The sequence below is a fragment of the Hyaena hyaena genome, unplaced genomic scaffold (assembly GCF_003009895.1).
Source record: "Hyaena hyaena isolate Hyena2069 unplaced genomic scaffold, ASM300989v1 scaffold_167, whole genome shotgun sequence".
Taxonomy (NCBI): Eukaryota; Metazoa; Chordata; class Mammalia; order Carnivora; family Hyaenidae; genus Hyaena; species Hyaena hyaena.
This window is the reverse complement of record NW_024080798.1, coordinates 1,448,513-1,474,788: the sequence shown is the minus strand read 5'-3', so window position 1 is coordinate 1,474,788 and position 26,276 is coordinate 1,448,513. Positions and strand designations below refer to the sequence as shown.

Below are 26,276 nucleotides of genomic sequence, written 5' to 3'. Positions count from 1 at the left end.
CATTGTATCTATATGCCAATTCTTCTTTATCCATTCATTATTCGATGGGCAATTGAGCTCTTTCCATACTTTGGTTGTTGTTGATAATGGTGCTGTAATCAGGGTACATGTGCTCCTTTAGTAAGTATTTTTGTATTTTTTGGCTAAGTACCTAGTAGTGCCATTGGTTGGTGGTACTTTTTACCTTTCCAAGGAACCTCCACACTGTTTTCCACAGTGGCTGCAGTTAGTTATAAAACTAAACATGCTACTACCATATGACCCAGCAATTGCACATTTGGGCAAAGAGGTGATCACTTACATTCACACAAAAACCTAGACATGAATGTTTATAGATTTATTTTAAATAACCAGCAACTGGAAATAACCTAGATGTCCTTCAATGATCAAACTCTGGTACATTCTGGCCATGGAATACTACTTAGCATTAAAAATAATATTATTGATATATACAACAACCTTGATGAAAGTTACACTGAATGAAAAATGGCAATCACCAAACATTACTTACTGTCTGATTCCATTCACAGAACGTTTTTGCAATGACAAAACTATAGAAGTGGACAACATTAAATTAGTGATTGCCAGGGACTTAAAAAGGGTTTGGGGGGGGCAGAGATTAGATGGGAATCAGGTATGACTATAAAAGAGTATCATGAGATGGGCGCCTGGGTGCCTCAGTCAATTAAGGATCGGACTCTTGGTTTCAGCTCAGGTCATGATCTCATGGTTCAATTCATGGAACTGAGCCTCACATCAGGATCAGCACTGACAGCTGAGAGCCTGCTTGGGATTCTCTGTCTCCGTCTCGCTGTCTGGCCCTCCCTGGATCATGCTCTGTCTCTTTCTCTCAAAATGAGTGAAGAAACATTTTTAAAAGAAAAGAGTGACATGAGAGATCCTTGTGATGTTGGAGTTGTTTTGTAATTTGACTCTGTGGATATCAGTCAGTCTCCCATAGTGACATTGTACTATAGTTTTGTAAGATGTTACCATTGGGGGAATCTGGGTAAAGGGCATGTAGGATCCCTGTGTGTTTTTTCTTGTAACTATAGGTTAATCTACAATTATCTCAAAATATAGAATTGTTTTTAAAAAATGATACATAATCATCCATCACAGCAGTGACCATTTTTACTGTCTTACTGGTTTAGAAACAGTGCAGACCACAAGTTGTAGTGTTGGATTCCCGGGGTTTGATTCCCAGTGTTGCTAGGTAGCAACGGAATATCTCTGCACAAATGACCTCATTTTTCTGTCCTCAGTTTTCTCATCTGTAAAGTGCATTAATACTTCCCTCATAAGGCTATCATAAGAATAAAATAAATTGTAACAAATATGTAAAAGAACAGATTCTGGTCATTATAAATACATAAATAGTATTAGTGGCAGGTAGTTGTTACTATATTATATTATTATATTATATTATTATTAACTTTCCTTTTTTTCCCTTTAATACACTTGAGAGAATTTGTATATAGATTTGCACATTGTGTTTTTCACTTAAGCCTTAAGGTTTTGCAGCAGTTAATAAGATTTTAGTCATTTAAAATGACCATGGCTATGTTTTTCAGCATTTACAAACCAAACTTCAGACTTCCAAAAACAATTTAGGTTACTATCTGAACTTCAGAAAAAAAGATATTTTTTTCATTTCTTGTTTCCATTTCTGGTTTGCAGCTATAACTACTAGCTTGTAGTTCTTTGCCTCTCCGATTTAGCTTGCACAGCGTGGCCTGGGAGCTCACTGTGCAGGACCTCATTCCAGGGTACTGAGCTGTTTGGGGCACCTCCTCCACACAGACATTCTCACAACCCTTCTAACATGGTGGAAGGGCAATAACCTTGGCAATGGTGCTGCACACTTTCAGACCTTCAAGGCCTCACTCAGTGTCTGTTGAAACACTTCTAGAGTCAGACGATGCCCTCCAGGGGGCAGATACGTTTAGCTTCTCCAAGCTTTCTTTTTTCTTTTCTTTTTTTTTTTTTTGGGAGGGGGGCAGATTTTGTTTATGATAGGTAATTTCAGGTTGTCTTTACCATGTGTACAATGTAATTCAGGATGCTGCGATTAATGATAGGTATTAGCAGCTTTGAGGCAGTGGTATGAATTGAGGTAGTTTCCTGCTGTCGGGAGAATTCTTATGTAACATAATGAGTGAAATAGCAGCCTTCTTTGTGAATTCCAGCATCCCAGGTTTAAGTCACAGACAAATTGAAAGCAAATTGGAGTTTGCTCTTTTGTAAAGGTGAAGTAAATTCAGTCGAGATAAGGGGAGACAGCATAGACAGGGGTATCATTTGAATTCATTTTTCAAAAGTAAAACTGACATTGCATTTCAAGCTTTCCATAACAGAATGATTATACCTTAAATAAGTAAAAAGCCTACCAAAGGCTGTTTCCAAGCCTTTTCTTTTCTCTTCATTTTCCTTTTTAATTTACATCCAAGTTAGTTAGCATATGGTGCAACAATGATTTCAGGAGTAGATTCCTTACTGCCTCTAACCCATTTAGCTCATCCCCCCTCCCACCTCCTATTCAGCAACCCTGTTTGTTCTCTGTATTTAAAAGTCTCTTATGTCCCCTCCCAGTTTTTATATTATTTTTTGCTTCCTTCCCCTATGTTCATCTGTTTGGTATGTTAAAGTCCTCATATGAGTGAAGTCATATGATATTTGCCTTTCTCTGACTATTTTCACTTAGCATAATACCCTCTACTTCCATCCACGTAGTTACAAATGGCAGGATTTCCCTGTTTTTGATTGCTGAGTAATACTCCATTGTATATATATATATTTACCACATCTTCTTTATCCATTCAGCCATCAATGGACATTTCCCAAGTCTTTTTTAATTTCAAACTCGGGCTGTCTTATGGGATGAGTTGGCTGTTGGAAAGTAGCTTTGCTCTGGTTGAGGGAACATGTTCAAGAGCGTGTAATTCTTTTGTCATTGAGCTTTTGCTTTTTTTCTCTCTTTTTTCAAATGTGTTCTTGTTTCTGTTTCTGGATTTCAGCCATAACACGAAAACAACATCTTGGTTAGACCCTCGGTGCCTCAACAAGCAGCAGAAGCCTCTGGAAGAGTGTGAAGATGATGGTAAGGGGCTAGCAAGTCTTGGTTCAAGGGCCCTGGGGGCTTGTTTACATGTGCAAATTTTACACAGTTACAGCAAGGCCGACCAGGATTTAACAATTGAGTTTTTAAAAGGTAATCTAATTTCTAGTAAATAAACGGTAGTTTCCAAACCGGGAGGGAAATCAGAATTGTTTTAAAAGAACAATTTGTTTACACATGAAGGCAGATGGGTTCTTATATCTCCATTAGAAACAGAACCTTAAGACAGACTATTTCAAAGAAGATATAACCTCTGGCTTCAGGACCTTGGAGAAAACTCTAGATAAATCTCTAGGAATATGGAAACCAAAGGTGCTTTGGTTACTTACCTATTGGATCCTAATCCTATATTACAAAAGTCTTAGAGGAAAAAATCAAGAACTTTTCTGGAATTCTACATGTTTCATAACTTGGCTTAGGGAAAGCAGAATGAGACTTCTTTGGGAATTTCTGTCTAAGTTACAATATATCCTAATTATCTAAAAAATAGATTGTTCCAAGAAAGAGCCCGAGGTGTTACCCTTCGCCTTACTCTGCCTGTTAATCTTGAAAAAGAATCAATTGGCTAAAAGATTACTATTTTAAAACATTTATTTCACAGCTTTGGGATTTCTAATGATTTTTCCAAAATGAAAAAAATCAGAACAAACCTTTCCTTTTCAGTACTCTGAAGGCTGTCCCAAGTTCTTCCAAAATTACTTTTTGACGTGGACAAATTAAAAGGGAAGTGGTTTGTTTTGCTACTCATTATTCATTTCTGGCATTTGAATTAGTAGTATACTTATGAAATATGAAATATGTATTTTACTGTTAAGATAGTGAAACTTTATTAATTTGTCCTATGGGGCAGAATTATATAAACTTGAGGTCTGCCTGCAAATGTAAGCCATTAAAGTATAATACTGCCAAAACCTTGTATTTCTGGATCTTTCTGTTCTACATGGATTGCAGATACCATGAAATGAGCATAAAATTATGTATTCATATTTATGGGAGTGACTCCAGGTGGAAATACAAATTCTTCTGATTAAGGAGACATGAATGAGATGCTTATCCTGATTTTGGTTGCTGACGAAGGAATGCAACACATGTAGTCAGCCTCATTATTTTACATGCTTAAGGGATAATGACCTGTCCTGATTATCCAAATATTATGTTTAATATATAATACGAAAGTGACCAATATTCAAACATCAGAACATAAAATACATTCAACCATAAAATTTCAGGGAACACAATATCATCATTATTTGATGCTTGATGATTGTGAAGGCATTTTAGACTTCTTATTACCATAGGATCTTCACTGTGGTCTCCATTATAATTATACTGGCAACATATAAAAATGCCTGTTATTATCATTTTATAGATGATAGAAGACTCCAATAGCTTTTACCAGGGGAAATTTAATGGAGTAAAACTGTTGGGTAGAATTACTGAATGATTTTGTTACCAAGTCTATTGCAGTTCACCCTTGAACAACACAGGATTGAACTGCACTGGTCCACTTTTATGCAAACTTTTTTCAACATACTAGAAACATGTTTAGAACTCTTGGATAATTTGAAAATCTTGCAGATATGGCCCTGAAATACCAAAAAACATTAAGAAACAATTAAGTTCTTTTGTAAGAAGACAGTATTAAATACTTACACAAAATAAGTGTTAATCGATTATATTACTGGTAAGGTTTTCAGTCAGTAGTAGACTATAGTTAAGTTTTGGGGAACTCAGAAGTTATACACAGACTTCTTGACTGTAAGAGTAAGTACCCCCAACCCCTGTGCTGTTGAATTGGTCAACCATTATTTTTAATTCTTAAAATTCTTATCATTGGTGTTAATGTTATTACCTTTGGAACAAGTATGTATTCATACCAAATACCATTAGTTTATCCGCTTGTCCCTTCAACATTAGGATTCATATTTCCTTTTCCCAGTAGAAATTATATGTATGTCTGTATACACAGTGTAAATATATAACCACATGTTACCACTCTGACATTTATCTGTCCCCACATCTGCATCTGCTGTTACCAGTTAACACAAATCTGCCTTGTGTTGTTGTTTATGTCATGACACCAAGAAGAATAATGTTTTTGGTCACGGTTTTGTTCCTGATTTAATTTCTGTTCTCTGGAGGCCATATGCACATGGCTTGTAACAATATAGCATCATAGTTATCGTAAAAAAATTTATGTATTCTGTTTTCTGTCTCAAAAAAGTGAGAAACTGGCTTGGAACTTTGATCTTTAGTATATAACTCATTTTGTTGTTTCTGTATATCTAGTTGAATTGGAAGCCTTCCACCTTGCATTTGCACTCTAGGCCAATATTTAAAACTGCCTGGTTGATAATGCTTTTTGTCTGAGACTTCAAACTCAGTCTGAATAAAGCCCAACTAAGGATGTTCCTCCCACCCCCCACCCAAATCTGGTCGTCTGTAAGTGTTCCCTATCTTGGTTGAGGGTAAAATTCATGCATACCTATGAGTCCCCCTTGACCTACTATATCACCTCAATTTCAACCCATCTACCCTCTGAATTTACTTTGCCTCTCAGATATCTCTGGAATCCATGCACTATTTTCTTCATTGCCTGTAGCACCCTAGTCCAAGTCACACTCCTCTCTCACCCACACTCTTGCCTACTCTCCTTACACTGTACCCAGAGCACTCTTTAAAAATGTCACTGTGATTGTGTTATCAGTGACCACCCTCTCGAGCCCTGTTCAGTGGCTCTCTGTCCGCACCATACTCAGCCCTCCCCCTAGCTGGTCACTGAGCCCTAGGAGGTTTGGCCTCTGGCTTTTCCCATCCTTGCTCCTTTCCACTCTGCCCTTCATCTGCACCATCTCTCTCTTAGAATATTCTTACATTTCACAAACACATACTGAACAGCTCCTCCTGTATGTCCAGGGTGCCCCAGGAACTTCAGACGTATCAGTGGATACAACCATCAAAATGCCCTGCTGTCATAGAGCTTCCATTTCAGTCCCTTTTCACTTTAAGTCTTTTTGCTGCATCGGGCACATCCTTCAGGCTACAGGTCAGGGACTCTTTCTGTGACCTTGCCCCCAGTTCGGATTAGGTCATTCTGTGATGTGTATTACTTTAGAAACATTACCGCAGGTTTATTTTTAGTTTTATTTGTGGAAGGTTGGGATTTGTCTCCTCCTCCAAAGGGATGTGTGATTTGTCACTTTGCACTGTGACTGACCTGTGGTAGGTCTCTCCTTAAATACTTACTGGAGAAATGAATGAAAGCGTCCCCAAAGGCATTATTAGATAATTTTTACAGTGGCATTTCTTTGAAATATTTTATGTAAATGAGATACCATTTTTAAGAAGCCATGCCAGCATCACAACTCATTGTTGACAACCAAATCATTTTTCGATCAAGAGTTCACAAGGTATAGAGTACCATGTTGGTTACGAAAGTCAGCATTTGAGTCCTCCATGCATCCATCTATCCATCCATGCATCCATCCATCCATTTAGAAGTATTTAGTACCTACCATGTACCAAACAGTGTACTGGGCACTGAGCATTTCACAGGAGTGAAAATAGTTTTCCTCCTGTGTTGGTTGAGCACACAGTAGAGGGGACAGCCACCTGCCTTGTAGCTGGCGAGACCTTAGACATGAAATGGTTTGTTGTGTGCTGGCCCGTGCTCCCTTCTCAGTCACAGTACAGCGGTTTACTCACAGCAGCAGGAGGCCAAGAATGGAGAAGATCTTGACTGGTTTTGCTTCCTGACTTCCTGAGACCATTGTCATTCCAAGATTTCTGGGCTCTTTGCCTTAGAATCTTCTACAAAGTAAAAAGTGCCTCCTCCATCCTCGTTTCAGGGCGGCCTTCGAGCCTGCTTTCCTCATGTGCAACGTCCTGACATAATTCATCTCTGACTCCCTCTGTCAGACCCTGAAGTGTAACGTATTTGACACTCTGCATTCTCAAGTTGACCTCAGCTTCCTTTTTTCAGGCAGCGGTATTACTTATAAGTTAAGTAATGCTTTAACTGTGAATGTAATTGCCTCACTGATTAGAGGATTGTTGCAGGATGAAAAGGACTCATATTGGGAGGTGTAAGAGCTTTGTTTGTCCGAATTAAGGTCTGTAATAAGTGACTTCCCACTTAAGAACACCGAAACCGCAAAGGTATTTGTCCTCTTTTACAACCAATCAAACCCTATTTTGACATGTGCGGAAATGAGCCGTATAATTATGTTGCCTATACCACCTCTTACCCTTGTGTGATTGACACTGAGGTCTTCGTTTTACTAGCCAGGCCAGTGAACTAGACCACAATGCAGGTAAGGACAAAACAGAGTGACGTGTTCGCTGCCGTTTTTCTGAGGGGAGTTTTCTTTCTTGGTGTTGGTGTCTGAATTTTTGTCTCTCTCTTTTCTGTCTCATTCCTGCTATTCCTTTGGAGAAGAAGGGGTCCACACCGAGGAGCTGGACAGTGAACTAGGTAAACCCTCCCAGCTGCATGACCCGCCCTGCATGGTTTTGTCTCCAGTGAATTGCTTAATCCTTCAGTTTCTTTAGTCTGCCCTTCTTTGATTATGATTTTCGTTCCGGCTTACCCATGAAAGGTCAGTCTTACAACCCTTGAGTCTGACTCGCAGGCACCACGCAGAGTTGTAATAAGTTCTGTCTACAAAGGAAAACTCTGAGCGAATTGAGACTGGAACAAGAGTTAGCAAATTGGTCCTCGGAAGTCTTGCAGCTTGAGGATTAGGAAAAGTTTAAGGGAGAGAAGTTTAAGCAAGCGCTGGGTCCCTTGCTCTCGTATAACCCTACGTCAGCCTTGTTTCTTTTATTATTTGCTGCCGGTGGTTAGCTACATGGGTCACCCAAAAAAGGCAAAGCTGTTTACAAAAATAAAAACCCACCAAACTAATGAAGGGCCTTTATAGGAGTAATAGCAATATAATAATTCTCCTGATTAACTGAATAGTTAGTAGCAGTCTTAATCTTGTGTTACTGAGTCACCAGGCACGTGTTGACTTTGTTACTATAGTGAATGGCTTGCAAACCAGAAGGCTGAGCTTGTATGTGACATATAAACTTAGAGTGTGTGTATCAATGTAAACCAGGTCCTGACTAGTATAGCTGGTAGTCTACAAATAATTTACGTTAGCAGATAATGCCAGGTGCTTTTATCTTTGCCGTTGGAATATATTGAATTCTGTCCCATGCTAAGTTTTATGTTCAGCTTTGAACAATTATTAAAATTAGTTTGCCTCCCATCTGATGCATCTACCGAGGGATAGGGTGGAAAGCACAGGTTTCAGCTAAATTGCACATAAAAGCCTTGGCTCACTGAACATTGGCCATTGTGTATTTTTAAATAGATGATTGTTTAACATCAGTATGAATAGAACTGCCCTGAGGTGATTGCATCAGCTTGACAATTTTGAGATTGCCTTCAGAACTGTAAATGTAAATACTTAATAATAACAGGTTATTGTTTTCATTGGATTTTGTTTGTGTTTGTTATATCATAATCAATCACGGTTGACCGGAGTTATGATCTAATGGAACTTAGCTCTGTTTTTCTTCATGTTTGGAACATTCCTGTTGTAACTGATAAATGTGTCAGCATGGGTCGATAACTATTGAATGGAACTTTCAAGATGTTTCATAAGTTGTCCCTGTTGTCATTGTGGTAGGAAGGACTTGAGATTCATCCTGTATGACAGAACAATTTAAAACTTATTTTATAAGAAAAAAATAATCAGTAATATTAAAGTAGTTGAAAAAGACCGAACTAGGTTTTTTAGACACCAAATGAGTGCCTTAGTCGTTTGCTGAACCGCTTCAGATCCCTCTTACTGGTGACTGATATGTGTGAGTGACCACTGCTGTTCGTGGGTGGCCTATGGAGATACTATAGTTGTGCACGGGGCACGACCTTATCTGGTTTGTGGTTATTTGAATGTTGACATTTTTAGGAAAGATATTTCTGTATTTTTTCCCCTTGGAACTATAATACTGTAGGAACTTGCCTATGCTGTTGAAGATTGAAAATGAAGGCATTAGTGGCTACGTGGTATCATTTCTCATGGGCATAGGCATTGCTTGGGGAGATGGTTTGGTAACATGGTAGAAATGTCTCTGGGTTCAGATCAGGCTACCTGGCTTCTTATCCGAGCTCCCCTGTTCACTGGCTGAGTGACCTTGGGCAAGCTTACTTACCTTCTCTTAGCTTCCTTTTCCTTTTCTGTAAAGAGAGGCTGAAGGAGGAGCTCCCATGGTGTTTGTGAGGAAACCTAATGAGAACATTTCTTAATAATTGGCCCGGTGATCAGCACATATTGTTGGATTTACTAGTTTCATTATTTATCAACTAATTCCCTCTTGCTGGACTTTTTAATATTCTTTATGGTATTTTTTTTTTTTTTTTTTTTTTTACCTCTTGTATAGGTCAGGGGAGGAATATATATATACTGTAGAAATGACCCAAATGTGTCCTTCTAGGTAGAGATGGGACTCTTGATTTTTGCCTGCACATATCCACTGTGTAAAAAGTAGTGTTAGTGGATGTACGTGCGCGCACGCGCCCGCACGCACGCACACACACACACATTTTCTCTTGCATTCATTCCAGTTTCATTCTTTCCACCTCACTGTCCGTTTTCTTAATAAGAGGGTCCTAATTTCAAACAACAGCATCTGTCAGGTTTTCAGAGAACATTGGGATTCCAGATGTGGCAAGGAAACCCTCTCTGTGATCCTCCTGAGAGGTGGGGCGGTTGGCTTGGGTATTGAACACAGATCACGTGATTATTGAGTTGTCATTTCTGAACTCTGTTGTGTGAGCTGGGTTAGTAGCTCCATTACGCCCCTTTTGGTCTGCAGAATCTATCACATCCCCTGCAGACATCTTCGCAGAATTCAGAAGCACTTGCAGAACCTCCTTTTGGAATTACAGAGTATTTATGTCCTGAAACCAACTAGGAGAGGGAAGGGACAAGGAAATGAGCTTGCTTCCCCACCCAGGCTAGGTCACAGTTTTGAAATCTGTCTGTGAATGTGAGCACGACTTGCAAGCCGTGTGCTGACAAGTCTCTTGAAAAGAACTTAGAACCTTTGACTGCTTCATATTTGCTTTTGCGGTGACAGTGAGTACCGTACCAAATTGTTAAAGGCAGGGCTAGCAAACAGGCAGGCCGTAGAAATCTGCTCTGTTCTTTTCTGCTTTCCTAGAACATTGTCATTTGTTGAGCCTACTTGCCGGGTGCTGTGTGAAATGTTCTGTAAGCATCCTCATTTAATCCATAGTTGACCTTGAGGTAAATCCCAGTGAAAGATGTGGTTCTAAGACATTAAGTAGCTAGCCCAGTGCCAGATCTCCGAAGTGGTAGTGCTAACGTTCAGCCCGGGACCTGGGCAGGCCTAAAGGGTCTTAGCTGCCTAAAGTAGCTATGATAGGTTGTTTATTCTGGTCTGATGTCCAACACTTGTGAGATACAGGGGCTGGCTCTTCAGGTGACATCAGAGTGTTTAGTGAAGAAAAAAATTGTAATGTCATTATTTGGGGGGCTTCAGTATTTTCTGCCGTTCTTAGTTTCTTAGGACCAAAAGACAAATTTGAGGGCAAATGTCTTCCTTTTTTAAATTGATGACCCATTTCTATTTTAAGCATTAGGAAACTAATTCCTGTTATTAAGTTAATTACCACATTGGAAGTGAGATCTCTGTCTTTTCAACTGAAAATGAGCTTTTAGCTTGGACAACTAGAAAATTTCTGGAGTTTGCTAATCTGTTCCAGAAGATGCGTTTAAATTTACAAATGTGCAGGAATATCATTTGATCTGCCACATTTCTCACCTCTGGAGTATAAGTTGTTAACTAGACAAAAGGGCAAAGGTCAAAGGTGGCTTCTTCCTTTTTATTTATTTGGTTTTTTTTTGGTACCCGCTTAAGACCTCTATCAGAGCACTAACAGTATGGTGTTTGAATTGTCTGCATAGTTGTGCACTTATAATTATCTTTGTGTCCCTGGTGCCTACCACACCCTCAAGCACAAGTAGACACTCTCCACATGTTTGACAAATTAATAATTGAATGACACAACATATAGTGTACTTTAAGTTCCAGGTGTCCAGTATAGTGATTCAGTAATTCTGTACTCAGTGTGCATCACGATAAGTGTACAAACGAGTTAAATCCTTAGTATTTCCCATTTTATCTGAAAATAATCTGGCCGAATATTCAAGGGTGCAAGTTTTGCAAAAGATTTGGTTCTGTGAAACATAAAGCTTCACACTACCTCCCACCCACCCCAATCCCCCTCCCGCCTTGTGCCAACTCAAACTCTGATCTGCATTCTTTTAATCTTCCATTGCTAAACTCCTTGGAAAGATTTTCCTGGTTATTTTCATTTAAATGGTAATTTCCAGATTTGTAAGGGGAAACCATTTCCCAGGCATTTGCTTTGCATCAGTTCATAAGACTGGGCGTATAAAAATGCCAAGTTGTATCAGCATCTGCAAATTGGACCTGTCTTGCATTTTAGTAGCTTATGTCTCCTGGAATTCAGAGACTTCTTTAAAACCTGCTAAGTGTTTAAAAAAAAAAAAAAAAACTTAGAACAAAAAGGGGGAAAACCTGTCTCTTTGTTTGCAAATAGATAACATGTGGAGCAAAAACCATGAAATTAATGTCTCTTGATATGCAGCCAGATCTTAGCAAAACATAAACTTTGAGTCATTAGCGTGTGTGTTTGGGTGCACGCGCATGACGACTGGTGATGCCACATGTCAGCCTTATGCCTTGATGAAAGAATCATTCTTTGAGAATAGTGACCACACGATTCCTTGAATTAAAAAAAAAAAAGAAGAATCTACTGTTTCAAAATAGGGGATATTTCCAGTGTTTGTAACATTCCATTCAAGTCGGTCTTCATAGCTGACTTCTAGGAATAATGATTCACCTTGGAGTGTGGCATTACCCAGGCTTGCCTTAACCGTGTATGTATGAGAGTGGCTTTGAAATTAAGTTGAGTAATTGGTGCGCCGCGTGAAAGAATTATTCAATGACACAAAACACAACCTCGTTACTTCTTTCACCAAGTCTAATTATCTGGTGCCACGGGCTTTTTCACAGTAGATTTTGGGTTGTGGCAGAACTCACTATTAGCCAGTTAATAAAGTTCCCACGTCTGCTATGAAACCTTACAGTTGAGTTTTCAGAAAGGCACATAAATCTGCCAGTGCCATTTTATACCACCACAGTAAAGGAACGAAATCTTCCCCCTCAACCACTGAGTTCTCAGAGGGTGGGACTTGCATTTCTGCTTTCAGAGGCCAAGTGCTCCAAAATGTGGGCCTGTCTGGATGGAACACTTGAATGATAGATGCAGGCAATTAGAAAGCCCAGGTCCACGTGGGCATTTTCACTTACTCAAGCATTTTAATTAGGAACACGGAGGAAATAAGATGCAAATTTTATTTTATTCCAGGGAGAGCAAAAGCAGCGCGATTATATTGAAAATGAAAAGAAACATTAATTTTCAACTATTTTTGTTTGTGTGGTAAAGTAGCCTAGAAATAAAATGAGAAAATTATAAATATTTGAGATATAATCTAGGCATTCAAGGCAAATTTTAACTATATTTCCATTAAAATCTAATTTAAGAGTTGATTTAGGACAAAGGCATCTGGGACTACATTTTATTAAGTTGTAGTAGTTTGTGCAAAATATCAGTGAAGAATTGTTCCTCATGTAGAGAGGTACACTGATAAGTAAATATAATGCTCACTTTTTGTTATTGTTAGAACACACAGTTTTAATTGAATTTAAGGCATTTTATTTATTTATTTTAATGTTTTATTTATTTCTGGGAGAGAGAGAGAGAGAGAGAGACAGCATGCGCAGGGGAGGGTCAGAGAGAGAGGGAGTCACAGACTGAAATAGGCTCCAGGCTCTGAGCTGGCAGTCAGCACAGAGCCCGATGCGGGGCTCGAATCCACGAACCGCGAGATCATGACCTAAGCAAAAGTTGGACGCTTAACCGACTAAGCCACCCAGGCGCCCCTGGCTTTAAGGCATTTTAAAGCGTCTTTCTCTTTTTCCCTCACTTACTTGTTAAAAGTCCTTGGGTTCTTCAAGAATATGGTGTTCTTGCTCTAAATCTTCTTTTATTTTTCAGAACTACCTGCTGGTTGGGAAAAGATTGAAGACCCTGTCTACGGTATCTACTATGTAGAGTAAGTGGCTGTTAGGTTGTACTCCTCTATAATAATTATGTATGTTTAGGCTGAACCGAGTTTACCATCATTATAAGGTACAAACTGTTATCAACAACATAATAATTTGGTGATGAAAATATATATGTATATTTTAATGAATGAGAAAATATTTGGTGAATCTTAGGACAGTAAATTCTAAAATTTATGAGGGAAGGATCCACGTCTTTTGTTTACCAGTATTTTATCACGACCCAACATAGTCCTGGCATATGCCGGCTCCTCAGTAAGTATTCATTGAATGAATGAATGAATGAATGAATGAATGAAGAAAAGCTAAGATTCAATAGAGCAGATGAGTAGGGATTATCATCTGGACGACAACGTGTTTACCTGCTTTTTGCCCTGCTCAGCTCTGAATTTTTCTATAATTACTTATTTATTCATTCAGACTTTCCAAAAAGGGTCATACACATCTTAGTAATACATGAAAGGTCACCAGAATTAAGAAGATAATTGAGAACTGACCCAAGCTGAAAGACCTTATATGCTACCTTGCCTCTCTTCTGCCTCAGGACAGTACACGTAGCTATTATTTTTCCATCTCTAAGACTCTCAAACCCTCATGACCTGTGTGGTATGTACCTTATTGTAGCATTGGGCACATCCTTTGTCTTGTCAGCATGATCCGGAAAGAAAAGAAACCCAAGAGATTAAACATTGTAGCAAATATGCTGTATATCATTTCCTCTGAGCAAGAGGAGAAGTCACTAATAAAAGATCCTTCGAGAGAAACAAATGCCATATAAATACGTCATTTATATGTCGTCATAATCATACCTGGTGCCGTAAAGATAATTGGCAAGCTTTCTATCCCTCATGCTGGCGATGAAAAGTCATCTGTATAATGGCCTGGTGATAAGAGAATATGATACAAATTGTTAGACTGTAAAATGCTCAGCATCTTATTATAAAAAGTTATGAGTTCAGTATAGCAAGTGTCATTGGCCAGTACTCACATGACTACCTATGTACGTGACAAGAGGAAAGATTTGGTGATCTGGGCCATCAGAAGGGCAGTGTTGTTTCTCTGACCCTGACAAAATAAAACTCCCCTGTGTGTTCTGCAGATCATCTTTCTTGCAGGTGCTTAGTGGATTTCCTGTCTCTTTGGGGCTCATTTTGAGTTTTCCTTCAATTAATCTGTGCATTAGAAAGAAGAGGAATAGATAATAACAGCTTTGTGTAGGTTAAAGGGACTTGGTTTGGGGGGCCATTTACTAGCTTACTATCTGACACCTCCTCTCTGTGTTATACCTGTTATGTTAGACCATTTCCTACCATCAAATTGCCTACAAGAATTATCAAGTAAACAACCCATCCTATAGTAGAAATTAAAGGTGGTCTATCCACCCTGTTTGACAAGCCTGCCTTTAAGAAATATTTTGAGTTCTGAATACCATAATTACATCATAGATCTGATCCGAAACTTCTAATGAAGTACAATTTTGGATAAAACAAGAAAACGAGTGTATGTATGCTTGCGCATGTGTATGTTTGTGTAACATGTATATCTACACTAAGGCCATGGCCGAAAAAAAAAAAAAAACTTGTATGTATGTATTTTTGTTTTGCCATGGCCTTATTAGTTTTCGAACAGTCTGAAGTGTCTGGGTATTTGTCACTTTGAACACATCACATTTGCTTTGGTTAGCTGCATTTGGAGGGGTTTTTTGCCTGAGGCTCATACTTTTAACCCTGACTCCATGTCCACTGAAGAAAATAGTTGATAGATGTTGGAAGAGCCCTTCTTTTAACTGTGGGTGAGTGCTGAGGCTTCTCTGAGCTATCCTCGGAAGCCACATGGCAGTTCTGGCATTGCACGGTATAGACCACGTCCTCTCTGCACTTTAATCTCATTTGTAATAATCCTTCAATCCACTTTTCATTGAATTAAAGCACCTCCCCGAGTCAGGTGCTTCCTTGGACATTTGGAAGAATCAGTGGTTAAAGCCCTGCAGTTTGAAAGCAGACAGACCTGAGCTTGCATGCCTCTTTGCTGTGTATTAGCCGCTTTATATTAGGTGAGCTAGTAATTGCTCAGAAATTTGCTTTCCCTCCATAAAATATGGATATCAATAGGACCTACGTCTTACCATTTATCGAAGATTTTAAAATAAAATGCATGAAAGGTTGGTAGCCTCTGTAGGCAGTTACTCTATGGAAAGCGTGCATTTCTTTTTCCTCTTCGTAACTTTCTTCTTCCTATCTTGACACGGATGGTCAGCCTCTTGGACCACCTGCTTTGCTCAGTTCTGGGCAAGGAATTAGGCAGACTGGCATTTGGCTTGTGGGACGAAGTGTTTTGTAACCAAATATTGTCTGCCTCCTGCTCCAGCCACATCAACAGGAAGACACAATATGAGAACCCGGTTCTAGAAGCCAAACGGAAGAAACAGCTTGAACAGCAACAGCAGCAGCAGCAGCCGCCAGAAGGTTCGCTTTCCCTTGATGTGTTGGGCAGAGGAGCTTGGGGCAAAGCTTGGGCGCTGACACCCTCGTGTGGTCAGAACTGGCCTTGATGTTCCCGTCCTTCACCATTCTATGGACTTGATGTCCTGCAGGGGGTGGACAACAGAGCTTCTTTTCCGCCCGGAACCCTGACAGCTCAAGTTGGGGGCCCTATCCCAAGGCCCCCCAGTCTCCACTTTAATTTAGAAAGAGGCCGTCATCAGACTGGAGAACTTTCTGTTGCCCCAGCATGTTTACGTACCAGCTGGTGTCTAAATTCAAACTGCTTTGAGCCCTTAGGAGGAGTTGCTGTGTGTGTAACTAACTTCTAATTTTAGGAACATGACATGTTAGAATCAGAAAAAGCTGACAGTTTTGAATGCTTTTTTTAAAAACTGTAAGTTAATTCATGATCTTTATAAAAATATGAACAGTTCAAGAATGGAGTATACTAAATTCTCCTCTGCTCACTCCTGTCTCATTCTCAATGTAGACACTGGGCAGAAATTTTAAGTTTATTTATTTTGAGAGCCTGAGACAGCATGAATGGGGGAAGGGCTTCTAGAGAGGGGGAGAGAGAATCCCAAGCAGGCTCTGCGCTGCCAGCACAGAGCCCAATGTGGGGCTCATACCTAGGAAGCCATGAGATCATGACCTGAGCTGAAACCAAGAGTCAGATGCTTAAATGACTGAGCTACCCAGGCGCCCCCGTACACAGATGCCTATTTTAACAAAAATCAGATCATAACTTACATATATATATTTGACCTAATTTTCTCATTTAAATTTATTTCTTGCACATATCTCAAAGCTGGTTAATAAAGATTTGCCCTATAATTTTTAAAGGCTGCATAATTTTCCACTTTATGAATCTCTCTACTTCATTTAGCTATCTTTTTGTTAATATATCTGTTTATTAATAGCCATCTAGCTATTAGTAGGGTTTTTCTAGTTTTGCATTGCAACCTTTTAAAATGATAGACTCAGGGGTGCCTGGTTGGCTCATTGGGTTAAGTGTCTAACTCTTGATTTTGGCTCGGGTCATGATCTCACAGTTTTGTGAGTTTGAGCCCCACGTTGGGCTCTGTGCTGGCACTGTGGAACCTGCTTGGGATTCTCCCCTTCTCGCTGCTTCTCCCCAGCTTGCACTCTCTCTGTCTCAAAATAAACAAACAAACAAACAAAGAAATAAAATGACTGGTTCAATACTGTCTCAATATAATATGCAAAAATCAAATATATGAATAGCAAGTATGACACTTTTTATTATAATATTGAAAGATAGTAAATATAGACCAGAGAGTAGAAGTTGTGAATGGCCAGCTAGGAGACATTTTAGCCTTTGCCATTCTTACAGTCTCCATCATAGCTGTTCAGCTTGGCCCTTGAGGTATGAAAACAGCCGTACACAAAATGTAAATGAATAGATGTGACCGTGTTTCAATAAAACATTGCATATGAACATCGATAGTTGAACTTCATGTAATTTTCATGTGTCACAAAGTATTTCTCAGTTTAATTTTTCTCAACCATTTAAAGATGGAAAACCTGTCCTTGGTTTGAAAGTTGTATGAAAATGGACATCAGGGTCCATTTGGCCCATAAGCCATAGGTGGCCAAACACTGCCATAGATTGTATTTTACTCTTTTGTTGTTGTTGTTTTAAGTAAGCTCTCTGCCCAACATGGGCCTAGAACTTGTGATTCCAAGGTCAAGAGTTCCCTACTCTACCAGCTGAGCCAGCCAGGCACCCCTTAACTATATTTAGATAGAGTATGTATGTGTGTGTGTGTATGTGTGTGTGTGTCCGTGTATTAGTGTGTATGCACCTATCAAAAAGTTCTCCTTTCTACCTTCATCTCTTTTCTGGTTAAAACAATGTTTTTAAAATATTTTTCTGAGCTGGTTAGACTTTGTAGTGTTAGAAAGTGCTGTTTGGTAGATGGGGGTGTACAGTTGACTATATTAGCTTAGCTGGAAAGTGACTGTGTAGATCTCAAGGATCAATCACAGTGAGTTATTTCTGGGCCTCCAAGGTGCATAGAAATATAGTTAGGACACAGAAGTATTGGTGATGAGTCCATTTGGGTTTGGGAGACAGGAAGGGATAGCAATTTAGCAAAATGCTGAAACAACCTCAGATGAGCAGACATCAGCAGCTTAGCCCATATCTCATGTGTTAGGGAAATTCTTCCCTCATTGGGGAAAGATTGTATATCTTTCCAGGTATTTTTTATTTGGTCTCACTTTGGACTCTCCATCCAGAGAGAACTGAAGTTTTTATTCTTTATATCACACTATCTCTTTCCTCAAAGCTCTCATAAGAAAGAGACACATAGATAGACGGACAGACAGACACACTGTCACAATATCTCTTTCCTCAAAGCTCTAATAAGAGAGACACATAGATAGACAGACAGACACACTGTCACAATATCTCTTTCCTCAAAGCTCTTATAAGAGAGAGACACATAGAGAGACAGACAGACACACACACACACACACACACACACACACACACACACACCAGAGAATCTTGATGTCCTTAATGTAGAGTGAGGTCAGATACCAATTTCTTTTCAGTCTAAGCTCTCTGTGTCTAGTTTTATTGGTTTGGATAGTTGTATAATTAAGAAGGTGAATCTGAGTGAATTGACTGACCATATGAAGGAAAAACTGAACTGTTTCTTTTTCTTACAGAATGGACGGAAGATCATTCATCGCTTGTGCCTCCTGTTATTCCAACCCACCCCCCGAGCAATCCGGAGCCAGCCAGAGAAGCTCCACTTCAGGGTAAAGTGTTTTTATAATGGCTGTTTAGGTCAAAAATTTAGGTTTTTTTAAAGGAAGTTTAAAAAGCAGAATCTCACAGCTCCCAGTGCATTCCTTTGATAGTAAAAACCATAATGTTAGAAATCCTGAATACACTGTGAATCATACTTAAGAAAACTGAAAACTTTTGTGTGTGTAAATTTCCTCAGCTAATTGTAATGCTCTAGAAATACTGACTTCTTGCCGTTAGGGTTTCTCGGCCTCAGCACCTTTGACACTCGGGGCCAGATAATTCTTTGTTGTGCTTGGGTCCTGTCCTGTGTGTTGGAACATGTTTGGCAGCATCCGTGGCCTCTACCCTGTTGTGACAACTAAAAATGTCCCCAGTCATTGCCAGATGCCTTTGGGGAGACATCCCAGAGTTGTAAATCACTGATTTAGAGACTACAGAAAGTTAGTATTGGTATTTAGTAAGATAAATAGAAAAGTCAGCATGAGGATATTTCCAGACCCCAGTTAACAACATATTTGCTTTTGATTAAGATTTTCTCATAAATGTGAAATCATCTGGTACTATTATATTTCAAATGCTCATCTCCTATTATTGCTGTCGTTTGGCATTTACCTGTGGTTTACCATGTTTCGTTGAGTCTCACTTATTTACATTCACAGATATAGGAGCCCCCAGAGAGGTTCCTTTTTAAAAATTGGTATCTTCAGAAACTTGCTCCTATCAGGCCTGAATACTCTTAAAAGATAGAGAAGAATTGGGTTTTTATTTTTTGGGGTGTTTTTTTAAAATTTTTTTTTAAATAAGAAAAATAGAGCAGGCATCATATTTGATAGAATTGGGGAATGTTTATGGTACAGATCCATGAAAAAGACTAAAATTTGTCTTCCTTCATTCTCTGTACATTTTTAAAGAGGTATCGTTGCCTTCAGTATAAAAAGACAAGTAGAAAAACACTTGTCTCCGATGTTCATTCCCCCTTTATAATTTTCATGAGAAAGAAGTTCCTTCCCTGGTAACTGATAATGTCATGAGATTGGTAATAATACCAGTTTATGTAAAATTATTTCTCCTGGCGTGGGTGTACATTTTTATGGTGCTAACAGTTCTAATAAAGATAGAATATAGCAGATAATAACATTAATATCAATATGATTGTGGCTTCCTCTGTATTTTTTAAATAGAAAATTCCTTCTGCAACCTCATGTGGTCTTATTTCCCTGCCTACCAGTTAAGTGACCTGTTCTAGCATCCTGCTAGTACTCTCAGGAAGAATGTGTGGCTAACTTGGTTAGACTGGTGTTGGTTTTGCCAAGTCCACTGCCCATCAAAACTTTGCTCTGATCACGAGTGCACTTCCTGATTCCAGCAGATGATACTATTAAAGAGAGTTGCTCTTAGGAGAACTCTTCAATTCCAGTTGGTGCTTAAAGAGATATTTCTGCAGCCATCCCTCCACTGTACCCACCCCACCACCACCACCTTCAAAATCACAGCTCACCTTTAGTGGCTTTTTATTTACTAGGTACCTCCCTACAGACTTTGTTATCTGCCATGGTTTTACCTTACGACTGTCATGAATAGTGAGGTTGTTACTGTCACTACCTCTGTTTGCACATACAGCACTTAGGCAGAGAGAACTTCAGTGGCTTGCCCAATGTCATGCAGTCAGGAAATACTAGAACACCCAATTTGAATCCTAAGTGTCGTTAGGAAAAGTTAAACTTCGAGCTAAAACCTTTTTTGTTCATTTGTTTTTTGTCTTGTTATATGTAGTCTAAATCTGTGCCAGCCATTAGTGATGCCAATGGCTACACATTGCCATTTAAATTGATTACAATTAAGGGGCTCCTGGGAGGCTCAGTCAGTTGAGCATCCGACTTCTGCTTGGGTCATGATCTTGCAGTTCGTGGGCTTGAGCCCTGTGTAGGGCTCTGTGCTGACAGCTCAGAGCCTGGAGCCTGCTACAGGTTCTGTCTACCTCTCTCTCTGCTCTTCCCTGGCTCCTGCTTTCTCTCTCAAAAATAAACAAAGATTAAAAAAATTAAATTGATTACAGTTAAAAAAAAAAAATGAAAATTTAGTCCCTCAGTTCCACTCGCTGCATTTCAAGGGCTCAGGAGCTACGTGTGATTAGTGACTGCCATATTGGACAGTGCAGATACAGAGCATTGTCTTCATCATAGAAATTGCTGCTGGACATCACTGGCCAAGGATGTTCAAACACTGGGACGAAATAGTGCCAACCTAGCAGAGAAGCAAGCTCATAAGGGCTGTTGAAGAGCAGAATTTGGGGCCAAGACCCAAAAGATCCTGATTAAGTAGGTCTAGTTTAAGCCCTAGACATGAGTACCTTTATTTTGCTATTCTTTTTTTAAGTTGATGTATTTATATTGAGAGAGAAAGAGAGAGCCCAGGCAGGGGAGGAGAAGAGAGAGGGAGAGAGAGAATCCTAAGCAGGCTCCTTACTGTCAGCACAGAAGAGCCCAACATGGGGCTTGAACTCACAAACTGTGAGATCATGACCTGAGCCAAGATCAAGAGTCGGGAGCTTAACCAACTGAGCCACCCAAGTGCCTCTAATCAGGAGTACCTTTTTAAAAAAAAAAAAAAAGGTGATTCTCATATACAACAAGATCGTACAACTGGTAACCAGTCAACAGACTAGGATCTCTCCAAAAATTACACGTACTGCAAGCTTGCAGCAGAGAGCTCCCATCCCACTGCCTATGGGTAGAAAAGTGCTTCTTTTCTGAAGCTGCATTAGCCAATGACCCAGCCATTCATAAAACATAACCAGATATCCTTGAATGTGAATCTTCCCTAGTTAAACACTAAAAAAAAGGAAGTCAGTGGTGTAATTTCAAAGCTCTGCTCATGTATCCATCAAGTTGAAAACATTCTAAGTTCAAAATATGCTAATGGCTTTTTAAAAAATTCAGTCAAACTGCCAGGCACATCTTCATATTTTCTAACTTTGCCTGTAATAAGGGTGAGAAACTTAAACACCCGACCACCTCCTCTCGCCTTCTCAAAGGCATGTTAAGTCTCATTTCTTTGGGCTGTTGTTCATTCATTCATTTATTCAACACAAACTTTGGGAGCACATGAAATAAAGTGGGCAGTACTCTACACACTGGGTGTAGAAGCAGAAATCCTCACGGAGCTTACACTGCAGCGGTTGTGCGTGTGTTTACAGGCAGTGAGTGCCTCTCATGCACGGGGTGGGCGCGAATCAGACACATCACCAAACCAATACCTAGGATGGATACTGTTTTGGATGGCGATAAATGCTAAGGACAGGAATAAAGCAGGAAAGGGGGACTGGGAATGTTGGAGGAGGTATTGCAGTTCTTAATAAGATGACGAGAAAGAGCCTCACTGAGAAGGTGATGGCCATTGCTGTCTCTGCATCCTTGAAATCTGTTTCCCTTCACGCTGTCCCAACTCCCTAGCTGCCTCTGCCTTAAGGCTATAGGCTATTCACACACACCCCTGGCCTCACTTTTCCATCTGATCATTGCTGTGGCAGCTGTCTCCCCACAACCCCTGTGTGCACTTGGTACCACCTTTCTGGTGCCTTGATGGATGGCTTTGCATGATGATTACTTCAGTCCTGCCCTTCCTTAGCCGCTGTGACGGGACTGTAGTTTATCAAGCTTCCAATCAGCCTTGCGGCTGTCCTAGAGAGGAGGAGCTTCATGAACAGGACTATGATTTGAGGCAACTCAAAAGAGCTGTTTTAAGAGCCGGGAACTTTTGAAATATGCCATGAAAAATTGTATGGGTGCCCAGAGTCGATTTGTAAAAGGCCCTGTAGCTGTAGCTAACCAAAGATAACTTTCCTTCCTGGGTGCCGGACTTGGGAGCAGGGGTCTTTGGAGACTTTCTCTCCTGAACGTTCTGTTTTTGTTTTGATAACGCTTTTGATAGAGGATGGGGAAGCTGTGCCAAGCAGGAGAGAAGGATATGAATTCTAATTAGGAGAGGTTTTTTTTGTTTCTAAGATTTTGTTTTTAAGTAATCTCTACACCCATCGTGGGGCACGAACTCACAACCCCGACCTCAAGAGTTGCACACTCTACTGAGCGAGCCAGCCAGGAGCCCCTGATCAGGAGAGTTTAAAAAGTCTAAACATGAACTCAGGTCCACTGTTTGAGATAACTAGGGAAGTTCTGGTAAGTTTCTCAATTATAGAGAAATGCCTAATAATACTGACAGTAAAATTTGCGGTTTGTGTACAAAATGTTATTGTGAATATTACCAAGAAAACAAGAAAACTGTAGGTAGCATGTTGGAAAGTTATTCAGCTCTGTAGCTATTTATTTTCATTTTTTTAAAGTTTATTTATTTTGAGAGAGGGCATGGGGGAGGGGCAGGGAGAGAGGGAAAGAGAGAATCCCAAGCAGGTTCCACGTGGTCAGCATGGAGCCCAGTGCAGGGCTTGCCCCCGCTGACTGAGATCGTGTCGTGAGCTGAAATCCAGAGTCAGACGCTCAACTGACTGAGCCTCTCAGGTGCCCCTATTAATTGATTTTAAATAGTTCAACTGAATTTGGAGCTGTATGACTGTTGTTAGTAACTATTTCATTTAGTTTAGATTTTTTTTGTGTTTTTAAAAAATATTTTAAGCCACATGTCCTAAATTTCTTTAAACAATAAATTTTAGTAGCGGGCATGTCTGGGCTATTTTACAAATTGTTAAAAGATGGATACTAACAGGAAAAAAGACTTAAATTTGAAACTCAACTCAAAGTAAACTTACGACTCTTCTAATTTTGAAAGTAGTGAATCTACATTTCTCATCATTCTTTGTGACCACATGTTTCCTGGCATTCCCTATGTATTTTCAGAAAGTGTTTTCTGTTTGATTAGAAACTAAAGGTTTTGCTGAATTGGTTTTAGAAGTAGAAGCCAAGCCTAAGGCAACACATTGGAAGTCGTATTGCAGATTAGAAACTATAACAACACAGAAGACACAAAGCAAAGACACACTTTATCTTCTGTGAAGGACCCCATGGCAGCTCACCTGCTGTGAAACTACATGCGCTGAAACCGAGAAGTGTTTCAGATGATGGCCACCAGTTCCACTCTTCTCTTGTATTTTCTCTGGGATCTTCCTGCTGACATGCCGTAGGTGCCATATCCCCCTTCTTAAACAGAGGGGCCTGGGAACACCACCCTTATTACTGCAGTCAAGAGAGGAATTTTCCGAGACACCGGAGGCACCGGAGCTTGGAGAGTCGTCCATGAGTTGTGTCATTTCTTACTTAACTCACCTTTTCACCCGTAGTGACATTCCTTCCACCTGTCTTGTTTTCATCCAGGCAAACCCTTTTTTACACGAAACCCTTCTGAGTTGAAAGGCAAGTTCATTCACACGAAGCTGCGGAAAAGCAGTCGTGGCTTTGGCTTCACAGTTGTTGGAGGGGATGAACCTGACGAGTTTCTGCAGATCAAGAGCTTGGTCTTGGATGGTCCTGCCGCGTTGGATGGCAAGATGGAAACAGGTAGAGGTACCACAAGGCCCCGGCGTTTCCTGTGTGGGGAGACTGCCGCCCAGCCCCGGAACCAGAGCACAACATCACGATTTCATGACTTCATCAGTGTTTTTTGGTTTTGTAGTTTTTTAAGTTCATTTATTTATTTTGAGAGAGAGACAGCTCACCAGCCGAGGAGGAGCATAGAGAGGGAGAGAGAGAATCCCAAGCAAGCTCTGGCACTGTCAGCACAGAGCCCAACATGGGGCTCGATCCTATGAACCATGAGATCATGACCTGACTGAAAGCAGGAGGCACTTAACTGACAGCCATCCAGGTGCCCCAATAAATGTTTTTTTTTTTTTTTTTTAAACATTGTAAGTAAGCAAGATTCCTCCACTCCATGCAAACCTTTGAAGTCGTTTTAATTTTGGGGTACTGTTAGGGTACTATTAAATACAGTAAAGTGGTAATTTGCTAAAAATTTAGATCTGTCTGCATAGAAGAATTTTAAACCGGGATTTCTGCAGTGAGAATTTTTTTTAGAAGAAATCCCAGTGTTCTTTCAGTGATCATTATATTCTCATTAGCAGAGAAGACACTAGATGCTAAAAGAATGCCTTATTAGTGGTTAAAATAAGTAAAATAGAACCAATCTCTTTGTGCCCTATGATACCACCGCCAAATCCAGTTTCCGTTCAGCTTCCTTTTGGTAGAATTTTATATTATAATGTTGATAATAACTTTTTCTGCCTACTTTTTTTTTTTTAAACCCTCAAACTCTTATCTTTTTCAGGAGATGTCATTGTCAGCGTGAATGACACCTGTGTTTTGGGACACACACATGCACAAGTTGTGAAAATCTTCCAGTCCATCCCCATTGGTGCAAGCGTGGACCTTGAACTCTGCCGAGGTTACCCGTTGCCTTTTGACCCAGATGACCCCAATACAAGTTTAGTGACCTCGGTGGCCATTTTGGATAAAGAACCAATTATTGTGAATGGGCAAGAGACCTATGATTCGCCAGCTAGCCACAGCAGTAAAACAGGAAAAGTCAATGGCATGAAGGATGCCAGGCCAAGCAGCCCAGCTGATGTGGCTTCAAACGGTTCCCATGGTTACCCCAATGACACTGTCTCTTTGGCTTCCTCCATCGCCACTCAGCCAGAACTCATAACTGTTCATATAGTCAAAGGCCCGATGGGCTTTGGTTTTACTATCGCAGACAGCCCTGGTGGCGGTGGCCAAAGAGTGAAACAGATTGTGGACAGTCCAAGGTGCCGTGGCCTGAAGGAAGGGGATCTTATTGTGGAAGTTAATAAGAAGAACGTGCAGGCTCTGACCCACAACCAAGTCGTGGATATGCTGATTGAATGTCCAAAGGGAAGTGAAGTCACATTGTTGGTGCAACGAGGAGGTATGTAGCCTTCTTTTGTTCTAGGATTTTTTTTTTCTTTTAACCTAGAATCCGTTGTTGTACTTACCGGTCTTCAGGTGGCTTTGGGAGGCTTTTTAAATGTCTCGTCTTTAAGATTCTGTTTATTTACCTGTTTGGAAATGTATTCAACCTGCCTTCTGTGTTTTCCAAAGAGTAGCCTCTATAGAATAAAGGTTGTGTTTATTATGTTATATATGTGTAGCCAAAATGATACTTTTAAATGTAAATCACATTGTACTTTTTAAAAAAAACATTAATATTTTAAAATCTGTGTCCCTCACATCTCCTTACCCTGGCCTGCACAGCGTGTGTGCAAAGTGTCGCTCTTGCCTACTCTTCCAACCTCATTTCACACTCTTCTCCCCTCATCACGATACTCTAGCCACATGGCTTCTTTTCAGAAGAGCCTGGAGTGCTGTCAGCCCTTGGTGTCTCAGGGCCTTTGCACTTGCTGTTCCTGCTGCCTGGAAAGCTCTTTCCCCAGCCATTCACTTGGCTAGCCCAGTCTCATTCAGGTCTCCTCCCAGAAGAAGGCTTCTCTGATTACTTATTCAAACTAGCTTCCCAGTTCCTTGTAATCTTGACTGCAGCACCCCATTTCTTCCTCGTCGTTATTACATCATCAGTATTATCATACAAGTTGTTGTTTTGTGTATGTATTTTTCTTTCTTGCTCTCTTTTCACTAGAATGTAAGACGAAGCAGGGCCCATGTCTACATGTTGACAGTTGTAGCCCCAGCATTTAACA

The 26,276-nt window shown here is 40.1% G+C and overlaps 1 protein-coding gene across 8 annotated transcripts in view; it reads left to right on the top strand.

Annotated features, from left to right (window-relative positions):
• Positions 1-26,276, top strand: part of MAGI1 (membrane associated guanylate kinase, WW and PDZ domain containing 1) — a 632,528-nt gene that overhangs the window by 530,215 nt on the left and 76,037 nt on the right. For 3 of the 8 annotated variants that reach the window (XM_039240069.1, XM_039240063.1, XM_039240068.1), the window contains exons 6-12: positions 3,018-3,100; positions 7,557-7,592; positions 13,281-13,338; positions 15,716-15,813; positions 18,529-18,621; positions 23,938-24,120; positions 24,887-25,507. In XM_039240069.1, the coding sequence (XP_039096000.1) occupies positions 3,018-3,100; positions 7,557-7,592; positions 13,281-13,338; positions 15,716-15,813; positions 18,529-18,621; positions 23,938-24,120; positions 24,887-25,507 (1,172 nt within the window). Of the gene's footprint in view, positions 1-3,017; positions 3,101-7,553; positions 7,593-13,280; positions 13,339-15,715; positions 15,814-18,528; positions 18,622-23,937; positions 24,127-24,886; positions 25,508-26,276 lie in introns of all 8 variants that reach the window. The other 5 variants (XM_039240067.1, XM_039240062.1, XM_039240070.1 and 2 more) reach the window with 3 other exon arrangements.